This window comes from Raphanus sativus, chromosome 1 (assembly GCF_000801105.2).
Source record: "Raphanus sativus cultivar WK10039 chromosome 1, ASM80110v3, whole genome shotgun sequence".
Classification (NCBI taxonomy): Eukaryota; Viridiplantae; Streptophyta; class Magnoliopsida; order Brassicales; family Brassicaceae; genus Raphanus; species Raphanus sativus.
Genome location: NC_079511.1, coordinates 11,957,826 through 11,975,501, shown reverse-complemented (window position 1 = coordinate 11,975,501; position 17,676 = coordinate 11,957,826). Strand labels below are relative to the sequence as shown.

General features: G+C 30.7%; 1 protein-coding gene across 1 annotated transcript; it reads right to left on the bottom strand.

The window, feature by feature from the left end:
• Positions 1-2,168: 2,168 nt before the first annotated feature.
• On the bottom strand, positions 2,169-8,021 carry LOC108838488 (protein LAX PANICLE 2). Its single transcript, XM_057011187.1, has 4 exons — positions 7,158-8,021; positions 7,011-7,061; positions 6,848-6,920; positions 2,169-2,436 (listed from the first exon to the last, which is right to left on the bottom strand). The coding sequence occupies exons 1-4, from the start codon at positions 7,928-7,930 to the stop codon at positions 2,269-2,271; spliced, it is 1,065 nt and encodes a 354-aa protein (XP_056867167.1). The 5' UTR covers positions 7,931-8,021; the 3' UTR covers positions 2,169-2,268.
• Between the last annotated feature and the right edge of the window lie 9,655 nt (positions 8,022-17,676).

The window sequence follows — 17,676 nt, the reverse complement described above, 5'->3', positions numbered from 1 at the left end:
ACGTTTTTTGATTTTTTAATATATTTTTATTTTTAAAAACGTGTATATGATTTTTAAAAATGTTTTTATGATTTTTTCAAAACGTTTTTCAAGTTTACAGTATATATAGAATTCTTTATAATTTTTATACACACACATATATATATATATATATATATAATTTTTTAATATTTTATAAAGTTTTATACATATATATGTATAAATCATGTATAATAAAAAATTTAACAATTTTTTATAATTTTATACATATATATATATATATGTATTAGACATGATTTATACATATATATGTATAAAAATTATAAATATTAAAAATTATATATATATATATGTATAAGAATTATAAAATATTAAATTTTATATATATATATATATATATATATATATATATAAATTTTAATATTTTATAATTCTTATACATATATATATATAAATTTTTAATATTTTATAATTTTTATACATATATATGTATAAATCATGTCTAATAATGGCGGTTTTTTTGATCGAAGCAAATGAGGGTAATCCCGTTGATAATCTCCAACTCATCAAGGTGGCTCACACTAACAAGAAGACGGGTCAAATCCAAGACGTTGTCATCAAAGGTGTCGTTGAGATTGTGGAAACTGAAATAGCATCTCAGTCTCAGTCTCAGCCTCTCTCTGATGACGGCGATTCTACAGGAGCGTCAACCAACTTGTCTCGATTGCAAATCAATGAGATGGTTGAAAAGGTAAATTTCAAAATTAATAAGTTTATTTTATAAGGTAGTTTATAACTAACTTTAAATATTTTTGTAGGTCATTCCTAAAAGGAAAGGAGACCGTTTAGTTGGGCTGGCCCGCCGTGCTTCTTCGTATCCGACATCTTCTTCGCAAGCTCCGTATGCCGTTCCCATGATTCTCGAGGAGCTGCATGACAAAGATGAACGGATTGTGGCATTGGAGCAGCAGAACGCCACTATCCTTACCGAGAACCAAACCATCCTTGCTGAGCTGGCATCGCAAAAGAAGACCACGCAGAGATCATGGAGAAGCTAAACCGTTTGTTTCCTTCGATCAGTTCTTAGTTTTTTCTGAATTTTAAAACTTTCTGAATGTTTTTTTTCTATTTCGGTTTGTATGAATTTTGAACTCTATAATATTATTAATTTTCACTTTCAGATTTGTTTTAATTATTTTTTTTAAATTGCAAAATTTAATTCTAATAAAAATAATTTAAAATGAAAAATTTAATTATTTATTTAATTGAAAATACCGACGACATATGGTTCGTCAGAAAATACTGACGAACCAAGTTCGTCGGTATTTTCCAAGGATTTAGTCCGTCAGTATTTTCTGACGAACCAAGTGTCGTCGGTATTTTCCGAGGACTTGGTTCGTCGGTTCGTTCTGATTTCCGATGAAACATGTTGTCGAAAATGCTCTCGGAATGTGGTCGCAAGTTCGTCAGTATATGGTTTCTCGGTATTCGTCAGAAGTTCGTCGGTATGTCTGACAAAATTCCGACGAAATTGAAAATACCGACGAAATGATACCGACGGACGGTTTCGTCAGAAATTCGTCAAAATATGCCTATTCCGACGACATTCTGACGAATTTGTCCGTCAGTATCCCCATGTTTTCTTGTAGTGTAAGGATCGTCATGATTCTCGTCCAGTTTCTCTTTTGTTTCTCCAACATCTTGTCTTAATGGAAGCAAATTGGGAGAGGAGATGACTTTCCTATTAAAGAGTTTGTCATTCTTCGCCTTCCAGATATACCAACAGATCTGAGAATGAGTCAATTGTAATTTCACACATGGCTCTATAGGCATGTGATACTCAGAATTCTAAAATATGGTTTTGTAAATTTTTATTGATTTAAATAGGTCGTATCTTAGATTTAACTGAAGCTAATTGTATATGTTTACAAATAATATATACAAATTTTACAGTTATTTGTAAAAAAACATAATAAAATAGTTGATAGTTTTATCAGATTTAATAACATGTTTATGAATATCAATTATAATATAGCAAAAGAATATTAAAATTTAAAACCAATTAATTAAAATGTTTTTTTAAAACCCTACTCATTCTTAAAAATAGTACTATCATTTACTTTTCAAATTTCTCTGACTCTGAGAATAAAGAGAGGGTGATTGGGTGAATTATAAAATTTAATCGGAAACCTAAACAAAAAGATGGATATTGAAAACTCGATAAGTACACAATTGTGTATATGATAAAAAATGTTACAGGGAGAGCAAAATTATTAAATAAATTAAACATTAAGGAGTCCTAGCATAATGCAAAACCATGACATGATCACTAGCTGATGAATCCCGAAGCGAAGTGAATGAGAGGGAGGATGATGATTTTGGACTCCATATTGTATCTCTTACATGCTGCATCGTCAACAATGGCGATAATTGTTGTCCTCTGCATCTTATCTCTGTCTGTATCCATTTGCATGCATAAAACAAACCAAAATTAGTCAAAATCACAAATTGACATGATCTGCCAAGTTATATAACCAGTTTAATAACCTGCTGGCTGTAACTACCCTGTCTATGACTATAACCAATTAACTTCGCATTTTATGCGTGTCTTTTTTTATTGTCAACAACATTGAAGAAACCTGGGCGGTGTTTGTTGTCTTGGCTAACGTAACGTATGCCTTACCCTAAAATCACACTTTTCCTCGAATTGACGCCAAAAATAGAAGTGAAAGAAAACAAAAGCATTAAGAACAACTAAAGTTTGGTCAGCTGACACTAAAAAATTAGTGAATATAAAAAAAAATGTCGCAATGAAAAAGAAAAGACAAACCAAAATCTGTTCAGTTCTGAAAGGCTAACCAAGGCTGACACTACAATGTAAAACATGCCCGCGACTTTTAATCATGACGGGGCCTAGTTAGACTTTTCCCATAATGTGAACGTAAAGAATCATCACTAGTTCGTCTTACATTCGAGGATATTGTGTTTAATTACTTTTAGAATAATAATTCAGCAAGAACTGAATATAGTGGTTGCTGCACCTCAAAATTAATCACGTTTTCATGCACCTTTAGTTCATCCAAAAATATGCAAGTGCTCCTTTATGTGATCAGAAAAGGTTTTTTATTATTCTGCTGTTGAACTGTCAAGTGTTCAAATCTAGTCTCCTGGTTATTTATCAAGAATTGTTTTATGTTCTATATTAGGAACGTGACTGGTTGGTGAGTACGGAGAGCATGATTATTTGAGAATTTTTAAGATGGGAATTTTAGTAGAATATAAGAAACCGTTTTCTAATTTTTAACTAAAAAAATTAAGAACCGGTTCTTAAATAAAATATTTAAGAGACGGTTTTTTATATTTCACTAAAAATTCAGTCCTAAGAACTCTTCAATAACCATGCTCCGAGGAAACGATCAAGTTATTTCAAAACTCATGAAGTGCACCACTTGCGATTATGATGCGACATTTTGCACGTAAGCCCACTATTAAAAATCTATTTACGAATAAAACATAAATATCTGCTATTGCACGAGAAAAGCTAACCTTAGCAAAAAAAAAACTGACCTTAGCAAGCATAAGCGTGACGACAGGGTTTGTTTACAACAATTTTTTTTTGGTAACAGACAACAATTCCACTTTAGAAAAAACTGAACCGTAGAGACTGAAAACTCGATAGCTACTACCAATATATTCACACATATTATTAACTCCTACTAACAGTCAGGCTACATATGATTTTCTAATATCTGCCAAGATTTTCACGGTCAAGATCTTACTAGTTATATGATTACGCTGTATATTTATTTATTATGAACTCCTACATACATATTGGGGAATTGCACCCAGTATATACAAAAAAAAAAAAAAAAATCCATTACCTAACTAAAAACATCTCTTATTTCCTACTTTCTCTTCTTATCTCTTTCTACTCTCTCTCCCAAAATCTAATTAACTTTTTTTTGGTTATTAAACAAAAAACTCTATTTTATTTCTGTGTCTGTTCCTAAGTAACATTTAAAAAAAAAATTGAAGGTAACAAAATTATAGTAATCTGACAATGAATTTCGCTTTCATTATTGGGTCCCAAAAAGAAAAGATATGTTGACTTCAGGATCTCAGGCCAAAAGAATTTATGTTTTTTTTGGGTAAAACAAAATTTAAGTTATGAGAGGAAATAAGTGTTTAAAGTTCAAACCAGGATATTAAAACTTTGTGAGAATATGATATACGCTTGCTCTATTTAAACTTTAGTATATATTAATTGTTGAAGAACAAAATCAGAAACGAAAAGAGAGAATAATTGTGATGGATTTTTGACTTTGACTTTATTTGTGAATAAAATGATTGATGTCAGGATGTGTTATGTGAGAAGATATTGATTATTTTTCAACAAACGCAAGCAATTTTTCTTCGGAAATTTCGTACAAGTTATTTATAACTTCTCAAATAATACGTAGAAAATTCGCCTAAAAACATCCACAACGAGGATCTTTAAGAAAGAATCCTTAAAAACAAAATAATTAAATAATCGCTAGTTTCCACCAAAAGTTAAGGATTTGATCTTTAAAATCTTTAAATAAGGATCAGTCCTTAGAGAATCCTTAATATGTGTCGGTCCGTGATTAGTTGATATATTTTTTTTTAGTCTGAAAAAAGAAAAAAAAATAATTAAAAATTCAAAAATACTTTTTTAAGAACTCTTCTTGAGACTCACCATTGCGGGTCTTCTAATGATTTATCTGTAACTTTTCAATGGCAAAATTGTTATTCCGTCATCTTCGTATTGGATTACTAGTTAAAAAAATAAAAAATATGTTTTTGATCGCTTCTTTGTAAGCTTAGGTATTTAAATTAGTGTGTACATATATATTATATATATATATATATATATATATAATTAATTAGTGGGAAGGGATACTTTTTAACTATTTTAACGAAACTCAAAGCAATCGTCTATTTACCCTACAATTGCCAATTTTCCATATATACTCTGCGGTAATCAAAGAGAATGTGTTTTTCTGTTATAAAAGGTTAAACTTATATCTAATAAAGACACAGATTTAATTTTCGGGTGAAAAATGTAACCCACGACAGGTGTTTCCGAATTTTTATACGGACGTATCCGTAGCCGTAGTGAGTAGGATAATATAATCTAGTTTTTCACAGCAGAAAGATCAAACCCAAAATATATTTGCATCCAAAGCACGTCCATTACTATTGGACCACGAAACCCGCTTAAAAGAGAATGTGTTTAAAATGCAGAACAAAAATGTTACTAATTTTTAATTAATACAAAATTATTGTCATCACTTGATTAGAATAAATCACAATTAAAATGCTTGAAATCGACTTTGATTCAACTTTTAATGGAGTATCTACTAATTAAATGAATAGGAAAAGTTTTTAAATATAATGATTAATTAGTGAAGTTTTGTGATGCTTGTGAGTGGGAAAGACAATTCTTTTGGCTCGATGGAAAAGACAAAGTTAGCCATGCATGCATCAATGCTTTCAAATCACGTTTTTCATGATCACATGGTTATTTGAGTAAGAATTTTATATGTCATCGATTTCAATTGTCTATCATGGACATAGTGAATGTACCAAATATCAATATAGAATGCATAATCACGATACATTAATTAATTGGACCAAACATCAATATATTCTTGCGACTACATGCATGCTCTAAAGAAAACAAGCAAAAGAAAGAAAAAAACAAACGAGAACATAAGCATTAAACAGATGTTTCGACGTTAGTTTTTAAGACTAAATGTTCTAGAAAGTGTTAGCCGATTATTATACATTCTTTTTGCTATATAAAAAAAAATCTTGTATATATAATAATAAGCAAACGCTAATCTATTAATTATGCGGAATACTTAAGAAAATCGACAAGTTTGATCACCACCTAATGTCTAAAAGGTCGCTTTTCTAAACCTGGTAGATTGAAAGGCTACACATGCAGTTGATTCTTATATGGCAAAAGACCTTTATCACATGAACATATATTTGTGAGCCTATCTAGACTACATAGGAACATGCAATATACTTGATTATTGTACATTCTGATTAACCAGAGCGTCTACACACACAAATACGCATGTAAGCTTTTGAGGTTGGATTAAGATCCTTTCTTTTGTGGTTTCTACTATTCTCAAAGCAGGCATGCCTGATGACTCAGAGTTGTTTTATTCCAAAACTAACATTATCATAAATTATTATTAGTATAATTATATTATAGTCTGAAACTAATGAAAGGGCCAGTTATAGTTCCCCTCTCGTTTTCCATTTCCCTATGTGTATAACAATTATAACGTTAATAATTATTGATAAGGTGGTGGGTACTTTGATAAACGATCAATCAAAAACTTAATTAACAACTATTTTATTTTTAAAGAGGATAAATACTAAATTTTGGGCGATCAAAATTCTTATTAGAGAGTGTTTTCGAGGGGGAAAGAACTTGTTAGGAATCATTAAAGTTATGAATAATTTGATTGAAACTGATTGATTCAACACATGAATCGAGGTTAAAAACCCGAAACCCGAACCCTAGGTTATTCGTAAGTATTTATTAGGTTTTAACTCTAAATTAAGGATGTTTTGTAGCCCTCAATATTCAGAAAGTGGTTCACTCACCTGTATTACTACAATTTGAATTTGAATATTTCTGGCAAACATAATTAATTGAACTAAGTTATAGACAATTACGTCGGTGCACAAAAAACAATTACGACAACATGACATCAGACGTGCGACCTAATAAGTTGGGGATTTAGTTCTAGTGTCATTTTCACTTCATATCTAGAAAACTTAGAAGATTAAAAAGCATATATAAAAGAGTTGGAGAATAGATATTTACCTCAGATTCGCTATCCAGTTGAAGCTTCTTCATAAGGTACTTAATTAGCAATCTAACTGTGAGTTTCCCGTCTCTTATCCATGCAAATTCAAAACATAATAGAAGTAATCTCGTTAGTAAATTCCATATACAAATCAAATTTATGAGACAAAAATAGACTTACTTGATTCTCAAGTAGCGTTTATTAACTTGAGGCAAAAACGGTTCCTTTTCCCTGCGTTCACAAATCCAGTTTTATCAAACATATGCGCACGTGTTATGTACTAATGTAAACATATGAAGAAAAGTTAAGAGAGTTCGTCTTAATTACTGAAATTGTGAAGCTTGAAGAAGAAACCAAAGACCAGAATGTGGTCTTTTGGGAGGTTCAAGAACTCTAAACTCCGAGCTTGGTCCAGCTCCTCCCTCTTCCACACAACAACTCCTTGTAACATTATTATTGTTAATGACATTACGCTCACTCATCATTCCTAATGATGAGGGTCTACATGGCGCCGTATATTGAGGTATCCATGGCGTTGAAGATGGAAATGAAAACGCCGCGTTGATCAACGTTTGTGGCCTAGTTAATTGATGATTGTAAACCAACGACGCTCCACGCATCGACAGCAACTGATCATGAGAATATGGAGGCTGCTGTGGTTGCTGCGGCTGCAGGTGATATGCTACACTACTACTAAACGCTCCTGCCGCGGTTGAGGTTGAAGAGAACAAACTGAGCTCTAAAGAGTTTTCTCTTCCACGTGCGTTTTTGCTACAACAACGTTGGACCTTATGCGACGCCGTGTCGTTGGTGTTCTCCTCAGGGCCTATACCTAAGCGGAGCCAAGATTTATCTTTGTTATCTTCTATGTTAATACAAGAAACGACGTCGTTCTTTGATGCGGATCCATCGTCTTTGTTGCCCTGAGGGGAGGAGATGTATGCTATTTGATCGGAGATGGAGCATGTTTCTCCACTAGAATCTTGATTGTTTATTGTTGCTTCTCTGATCATCTCTGCCTCCGTGAAACCGCCTCGGCCACCGCTGCAACCGCCGTAGCAGAAAACGCCTAAAAGGGGTGAGGATTCAAGAGGAACCATATTGGTCCTATGATCTCAGCATGAGCCTATATATGGAGAGATTGTTGAAAAAGTGAGAAAAGAGCTTAGAGAAGGCATGGTTTTGTGGAGAGGAAATGATTCTCATGAAGAAGATAAGGGTTTTGTTTATTTATTTATTTTCTCTTATTTACAGATATTTTATATATAATATATGTACTTTTTAATTATACTATATGCGTGTAGGGTTGTGAGTGAGAGAGGACGAGGAAGAGAATTATTCCTTTGCAAATCTTACTTTCCATTAATTCTCTTTGTTTGGAAGCTTGTGGGAATGTGAGAAAGAGAGAGAGGAGTGTGATGGTCTTTCTGTCTGTCAGATTTATATTCAATAAAGATATCTGAATTATGATTTTTTTCATGTACGTTAAGATCATATATAAGTAATGTATAAAAAGCTTATATAATTCACTATTCAGGATCAGGACTACACCTTTTCTTTTTCTTACTCAAAATGATTTAACAATATTAATTATTTCTGTAAAAGTTTATTTGGGTTTTATTGACTTTAAAAGGACGAAAGGTATGTCTATGCGAGGAAAAGGATGAAATGTGGTGTGATCGATCCAGCTAATCGCTTTTTTTTTTCAGGCCATGTTCCGATGACAAAAAACTGACAGCCTTAATTTGTTTATTAATTTTTTTTCAATGAATTAAATTATTAATATCCTTAAAAAGTTTATTTTTAACCCTAATGTGCTATTTTTAAACGAGGGGGTTTGGGACATTTTCTTAGATGTAATTAGATTGTAACTATCCCTTTTCAGAGTAGTTCTCTCTTTATAACAATACTAGGGTCGGTCCGCCCTACGTGCGAGATGTGAACTATAAAATAATTTCAACGGCTAATATACAAATTAAAAACATTAAGATCTGGATACTGAAATTTTAGGCATGTATATCCGGATCCGGACCAGTTATATATTTTTTAAATATTTAAACATAATTATATCTATATATGTATACTATAAATATTTAGTTTAAAATGTCTATTTTTATTTTGTTTAACATTTAATATATACTTATTTTAATGTGATGTGTTCTAATTTTTATTTGATGTATATGTTGTGAGACCATACTATTATAATTATTATTTATATTTTTTGTTGTGGGTTTTTAGTTTGATGAAAACATAATTTTATTACAATTGACCAATTTTCCTATACAGTATAGTTTTATTTTAGAAATGAGAATATCCAAATATGTTTTATTTGTTTATTTATATTTGATCTAACTTGTATTGTCAATGTTTTTCCCTTTTATATCATCTATATCATTCACAATGTGTAATTATAAAGATTTATACATCATATAAGTTTTTTTATTCTACTTCATCTATTCCTATTCTTAGAAGAAATAAGATTAATCTTCTATGTCATTTGATTGGATTTTGTAAGTTATTCTATAACAGTGTTTTATATTTATATTAAAGTTTATTAATATTTTTAAAAGCATTAATACATATAGAACTTATAGAAATTTCATTTGTGAAAACATAGTTAAAATATAATATATATTTTAAATTACTTTTGTTTGTATTTATAATCATACATTTGCAAGTTAAACTATAACCATAAAATAAATAATTATATTCCACGAACGGATTATGAGCCTCACAAAATTTGGAGTATTTTAAAGCTGGAAAAGAAAAAGAAAAATTGGAGTATCTTATATATTTGATAATATATCCAAGGTTTGAGAAATACCCATAAGCGTATGGACATTGTATAGTCAGAAAGCTTGAAGTTGTGGTTGCTCCGGGTAATGCCAATGGTCGCTGGCCTCACCTGCTCGCCGACGAATAGCTTGCTAACCCCACAAGACGCTGCCTTTTTCAGAGAGATGAAGAGATCGCGATCTCCGGAAGATTATAGATTTTGCCGGAAACGACGCATCGAAGGTTTATATATATAAGGATCTAGCAGACGAAGAGCGCAATAGGTTGATTCGTAGTGGGATGGAGAATAAAGACGATTTAAGATTAAACCACAAACACCGTTACAGAATCTAGAAAGTTTCAGCGCCAAATGAAAACAGACGAAGAACACGAAGGAGAACATCTGTTTAGGGATTCCGTAGAACAGTGTCGATGGGCCTAGTGCCGAAGAGCATTTCATTTGCGCTGGACGAAGCCCACTGCGAAACCCATTTTGAGAGAACAAAGTTTAAGTGATACGGTGCGTATCTGATGTGTCAACTCGTGAGACTTCTAATTTCTGACGTGGACGCTGATATGTCAGCAGGAGAGATTCAACTCTCTTTTATATATATAGATTGTTTATGGGATCTCTTATCAAATTTTGAGTCTTCACTGTATATATGTTTGGAGTCTTTTAGACTATAGTGTTTCAAAAGAAAAGACTATACATATATATGGTGATAAAATTGACAAAATTACTTAAAGGTCATAAAAAGCAACTAGATTTTTGACCCGCACTTTACTATTTTTATTGTTTCATTTACAAATAGACAGATAAGGCTTTTGTTTTAACTATATAAAATATCACATGATCAAGTTTCAATTATGCGGATCTATTATTTGTTATTATATAAAAAGTGCAAGTATATGAATTGTTTAATATTTCTATAAGTTAAACATAAGTTATATGATTAAATTATATAGAATAAGAAATTTTATAGTGTGTACAGTACGAAGAAATTTTTATTTTACAATGTCTCACACAATCGTTTTTTTGTTTCTAAATAAGTTAAAAAATGGTTGTACCTGAAACTTTTACTTAAGAAATATTTTAAATTTAACAATTATATTTTTCATAAAATATTTCAAAACATATAAAGTGGGCCAAATTTTTTTTAGTTTACTGATAAAATCGTAAAATAGTTAGTTAAAAGAATTCAATCTAATATTATTTTTTAAAATTATTGCAGATTTTAATTTGTTGTTATTATCAGAAACGTTATGGACTATGAAATGGATAATATATAAAAATAACCCATTTAAATGTATTATAGGCCCAAAACCGAAAGACAATAATACCATTAATAAAAAAATTAGTTTATTCATAAAATTAAAGACAATTTTGAAAAACTTAAATATTTCATTAAGAACATGAAATGAGAATGATACCCTTTTAATTGTATTGATTGTTACTGCTGGTTTGCTTTTACGTTTTGCACAGAAGTTCATGAATGTATAATGAAAACCATGTTGCGTTTGCACAGATTTAAAAGAAGACCATTTTGTAATGATATCAACTAATTTAATCTTCAACTGCGATAATTGGTTTTCTCCTAAAAACTATCATTGCAATCTCCTTTTTGTTTTCTACAAAAAAAAAATCACTCATTTCCTAAAATATTTTAACAGTCTTAGAACTTTATCTTTTTTATTCAAGTCTTACGAAGAAATAGCATCATAAGTTAATCATATGTATCAACCATAACAAAATAATTTGTGAATATCGAGGCTAGTGGATATTCGATTCGTTAGTGTTGAACTTATTTTATAGCTAATTTTTGTTTGGTATGTGAAAGTATGCTAGATTATTATTGACAATATTGTTATACTGCTAATAGTTTCAATACGTTTGCTAGATTGTATTATTATTTTTACGTTGTGCACGGGTATATATATAATATTGTAAATAAGTTAAGTATTCGGGGTTAAGGAAATGGATGATCAAATTTCTTTTTGTCAATAATGGAGAAAAAGGTTAATCATCCGTTTTGTTAAGGATTTATTTGTGTAATAATTATATTTAGAAGTGAAATTAAGTAGTTAGCAATTACTTTGACATAACGAAGAATCTAACATTTACACCCAAAATTAGTCAGTTACATACAGTAAAACCTCTATAAATTAATAATGTTGGACTACACAAAAACTATAATTTTTTATTAATTTATAGAGATTATTAATTTATCGAGATAATAATTAAACCAAAACTCAATTTGAAACTATGAAATTATATTAATTTATAGAGATATTAATTTATAAATTATTAATTTAAAGATGTTATACTGTATATTCTTCCTACTCACAATTACCCGGTTAAATATGTAGACAAAAATGACTGAAAACTATTTCATACAAAAGAAGGAAGAAACATCCACGTTACAAATTTATCGGTTGCATACACACAGTGGCGGATCCAGAAACCCTTTTAGTCGGGGGCACAATATTATAAATATATACATAATTCAAATACTAAGTTATCTATAATGCTGTGTTTAGCTAAATAATACTACATTTTTATTTTTAAATATTATCTTTAATTTTTTTGTTAATCCTTTTTTCAAAAGAAATAACTTAGTTGTTCTAGAATTTTTTTTCAACACTCTAGTATGAAATAAATGAATGAAGGTATGAATTAGTTTTTTTCTCAGAAAAAAGGTATGAACTAGTTTCAAAGAAAAAGAAACAAAAAGAAAATTATACATAAGAAAATAAATGCACAGAAACAGATTTCTTTCTTTTTGGCGACAAAATGATGTTTCTTTTAATGTGATTATGATCCGTAGACAATAGAATGGGACGAAACAAAATTGATGTTAAAAGCTTCTGTTACGGACATCGAACCCCTTCACACAAGCAAAAGACGTGAGCACCATAAGACCACTGAGATAGATGAGCATAAGATACAGGATTCAACCGCAACGGTTTACATAATCAGTAGGGGGCACGTGACCCTGTACCCATCAACGTGGGTCCGCCTCTGCATACACATGCATCAATTGTTATATTCCATATCATATAAATAGTGTAGGATTTCAAACCACAACCAAAATCCCTAAATAGTAAACACAACAGAGTGTATCCTAACCTCAATTCATATATATTAAACTTTATCCTAGTCATACCCTTACCCCAATCTCTAAATACTAAACCAAACTCTAATCAGTAAATACTAAATCCAAATATAAACTATAAATCCAAATATAATGAAACAAAATAAATAACTTAACACATATTGGTGAAATTATAACATGTATATATATGATTGCATAGAAGAAGTTAATGCTGATCCGAACCATATCTCCTCATCTTCTAATTATTAAACCCTAAACTATGATCACTAAACCATTATCCAAATATAAATCCTAAATCCAAATAGAATGAAACGAAATAAATAACATAGTAAATATTGGTGAAATTATGAAAAGCCTATAATTACATGGAAGTAGTTAATGTTGCTCCTAATTATACTTCTTTACCTTGTAAATACTAAACCATAAACTCTAATCACTAAACCCTAACACAGATATAAACCTTAACCCAAATATAAACTCTAAACCCAAATATCAAAATCTAACAAAATAATATAATAATAGAATATATAATATCATGATAAAATAGTATAATAACAGAATATATCACATAACAAAATATGAAAATATATATTATCTACATTTCTATTCTGTATGCATCTAATAGAACACAATACAATAAAATAATTGTTCATCTTCTCCTACCGATTTTTTTAAGATGGTATTCTTCTCCATAGAACTGCTCCAGAAACGTAATTGATGGCATCTTAGCGGCTCAAATCTGAAAATAAAATGCAGATGTAAAGGAAAGAAGCTCGAATTGCTCTTTCTCGCTGCTTCAATTGTAACGCTGCCGTCTTGCAATCGATTTCAGAAGCTTCGTCGATGTTCCTTTTGTAACGCATTTCGAGAAGGAGAATAAACTCAGAAGATCTCGATGGTGATCACAGTGGAAAAAATGGTGGCTTTGAATATGTGAGTAAATTGTCAACAGAAATAATTAATAATTATAAAAATTTTAATTTTTTTTTTGTTTCAGGTTTCACCGGTTGATGCAAGGAGTATTACAGTATTAATATGTATATTTAGTGGTGTGTATAGGTTTTGGTAGATTAAATAGCTAGTACCTGAATTATATTTTTTCATGATTATAGAGACCAATTTCCCTTTCATTAACCCCGAACACTTAACTTATTCTAAACAAAAATCAGTTTTTGTTTTACTGCGATACTTACCTACCTTAGAGGTGATTGATGTTTTTTATTACTAATGTGTAAAACACATGTACGTGCATCTTGTTAATATGTTTCCTAAGAAAAGTTCAAAAAATCAAATTTAGTCAAAAATTCAAAAATATAAGTAGGACAAACGAAGTACTATAGTTGCACTTATTACATATAATATAATACAGAAAGAGTGCATGAGTGACTTGGTTAAATAATGAGTAAAATAGATTTTCGATTAGAAATGAGGCAAGTGGAATGGGCAGCGAGTGGAGAGGAATATGATGACAATACCTGTCAAAATGTCAATAATAAGATAGATTACTTGGAATGTAACATAATAATAAAATATGTATACATGCATGATGGGAAGTTGAATCAAACTAAAAGGAAACCACAAAAGGGAGCGTGAAGAAAGAATGAAAGGCTAATAATAAAGAAATGATGCAAGGAGTAGAAACTAAGGGTGGACAAAAAACCCAAACCAAACCGAACCGAACTAACCAAACCGAAGTTAAACCGAACCAAACCAAACCGTATTTTTTATGTAACCTAATTGGTTTATGTTTTACTCAATCCGAACGGTTTGGTTTAGTTTGAGTTTAAACCGAACCGAATCGAACCAAACCAATAATCCAATATATATATATATATATATATATATATATATATATATATGTGTGTGTGTTAACATATTGTAAATTTTAGTTAAAGTTTCGTTTTTCATTTTTTCATAACTTTTATATCTTTAAAAAAAAATATAAATACGATTCAAATAATACTATTATATATAAAATCATGTAGCATAAGTTTTTATATTCTCACTCTGTCGTTTGTAAGTTGATTATTTTTTAATAAAAGTATAAAACTGATGCCTTCATATTTTATAACCAACCCGAATTACACCAAACCAAACTAGACCATAATAATGTAAACCAAACCGAACTTAAATGAACCGAATTAAACCCAAACCAAAGCTACTTTGGTTTTAATTGGTTTGAGTTTTATAAAACCCAAATAACCCAAATCAAACCGAACCCAAACCGAACCCGAAACTAAACCGAAATGCCCAGCCCTAGTAGAAACTGATAAAGCATGCATTCTTTTTATTTATGTATACGGGATAATGTGGGTATTAAGTATATTAACCAAGCAGTAAACTTTGGCAAAAGGTAACAAGCAGTAAATAGTGGTAAGCTAATAGTAAAAGATTTGGAGGACCGTGTAAACCATTTACCATGGGTTAATCTTTTTTTTTAATACAAAGTTGCAATTTGGGTTTGAATTTGGAAACATGCAGTTAACATGGTCGTCCAATAGCAAATAATTCTATTATCCTCCGGTATTATCAAAAAAAATATTTCAAACTTTGATCATGCAGTAGTATCCAATTTCTGTAGCAGTAAATGCAAGTTTTCAATAATCTACTAGATTAATCTGTTAAGATAGAAAGACTTCCAAATTGTTGATAAGATAAGTGGTTTATTTATCTTATATATTGTTTAGGATATTTTCCAATTATTGATATAGACATTTTGTGTTTAATACACTTCTTCGAGATGGTTCTTTGAGCGTAAATTTTGGAAAAAAATTGATGAACTAACTTTAGGTCAGATCGATGTGGATCGGATTGAACTAGGTGGATTGGACTCTGATAACATGTTAAGCTAGATGAACTTTCAACGTAAAACCAATTAGTGATAAGATAAGTGATCAATCCATCTTATATATTGTTTAGATACCCTTTCAACTACAGATGTTTGGCACTTTGTGTCTAATACAACTGATATGACATATAAAAAATATGGATATTAAATATATATTAAAGTTGTAAAACACATAAATATACCCTAAAACTGGAAAAAATAAAAACCCAAAAAAGAAAGGAAAAAATAATGAAAAAGAGTGTTGGGCATGCATGATGGTGTTCGGTATCCGCAGAACCCGAGGACCCAAGCCACAGATGATGTGGGGACTGTTCTGATCTTTCTCTGAACTCCATGTGACCCCCACAATTCATCTACATTATACACATAACACATATGCACGTATACTTTTTATTCCGATTGTCTTTTACGTTTTTGGTTATATATATCCTTATATCTTTCACATACTGTCTATAGTTGTGTATAGTCGTTGCTGCTGCTGGCAATTTTTCACCTTCGAACTATTATGTAAACTTTTTAGTCGATATCAACCGAAATGATACTAGAAAAATTAGTTGACAGTGGTTGGAGAAAAGATGAACAATAAAAGGGGAGTTGTTTGAAGCAACGAGTAAGAGTTTTGGCCGTGAGAAAGGAAACAGATTTAAGAAAAATCATAATTAGTTGCAAAACGTTTGACGAAATGGTGACATAATAACAAGTGACTGACTATTCCTATTTCCTTCGTTAAATCTGGCTACTACAATGTAGTTATATATATAAGGAAAAGGTTGTAAAATATACTAAAGATAAAAGTGTAGTAAAGAACCTTTTTTGGCATGCATGTTAGACGCGATCGTAATAGTCATTTAGGTGTAGTATTGTCTTTTCATTTGGTAAAAGCACTCAGATTCTTCATATATATATATTCACAAAATGTGATAAACTAAATATATAGTAACTGGAAAGGTTTATAATAGAGTTCTCTCCATTGCTTTGATGATCTACATGATTTATAAACCAATGAAAAACGTAGACGAGAAACTAAGCGAGAAGAAACCCCAAAATAACAAATTTTCGCTTTTTATCAGTCTGGTATTAAAACTCAACAGTTTTTCAAAATCACACTTACAATTGTGAAGTTCCTTTTTCGACAATTGTGAAATTCTCTAGAATCGATCTCTTTTGTTCAGTTGTGATACCTGGACGAGTCTAATCATTCCAAATTATCCTTATTAGGACTGCCTACGATTCTATTAAAACATTCGTGAAAATCTGTGCTCCATTTGTCTCTTGACGCATTTTTGGTTGTATATGCAGACGTAAACTCTTAACTCAGTTGGCCAGCAACATTCTGTTTTTGTTGACTTGACCACATCAATTGTAATATCCTGGCTCAAGGCTCTCATTGGATTGTGTGTATTTGGAAACACTTTCCTCCTCTCAACATTTGATGCACATATGAAATTCCTTTCAACTAAGCGTCTAAATGAGTCAGTGTCTTCACCTCGCCCAAGAAGAAGGTCACCGGACATAGTATCAAATCCAGAGCTGGTAAAAAGAGGTGTCAAACAAGAGTAGGACACCCATAACTCAGTATTTTTCTGTTCAACTTAGTATGATATATAGAAACTTAAAGGACTTATTTTTATTGGAACCTACATTACGATTAGAATAAAAATCTGTTTTAATAGTTATCTGATTGAAGTACGGTTTCATTTACTTCAACGACGAAGAAAAACATGAAAGTTTAGACAAAAATTACCACCTTTCTCTTTTTTTTGAAGGTGGAAACTACTAACGAAACAAGTCAATTAGTAAATACACTTAGCAAAATGAACTATATGTACTTTTGGGACTATTTTATCGGGTTCTCCAGCAAGTTACTTCGAATGTTTTTTTTTTGGTAAAATATTAAATAAGTTAGTTCGAATGTTTCTTGAGCATTTGTGATTTCTCCCTTGTCTCTTCTGTCAGCCTATGCCCCTCTCTCTCTTAAAACTTAACGAAACATCATTTTTTTCATGATCTCTGCCATGTTCGGGTTAGATAGTGCAACCACACTTGAATAGTTTGTGGATTTCCGTCGTTATTTTTATACAGAATTTTTGAGAATAGTAATGACACGTTT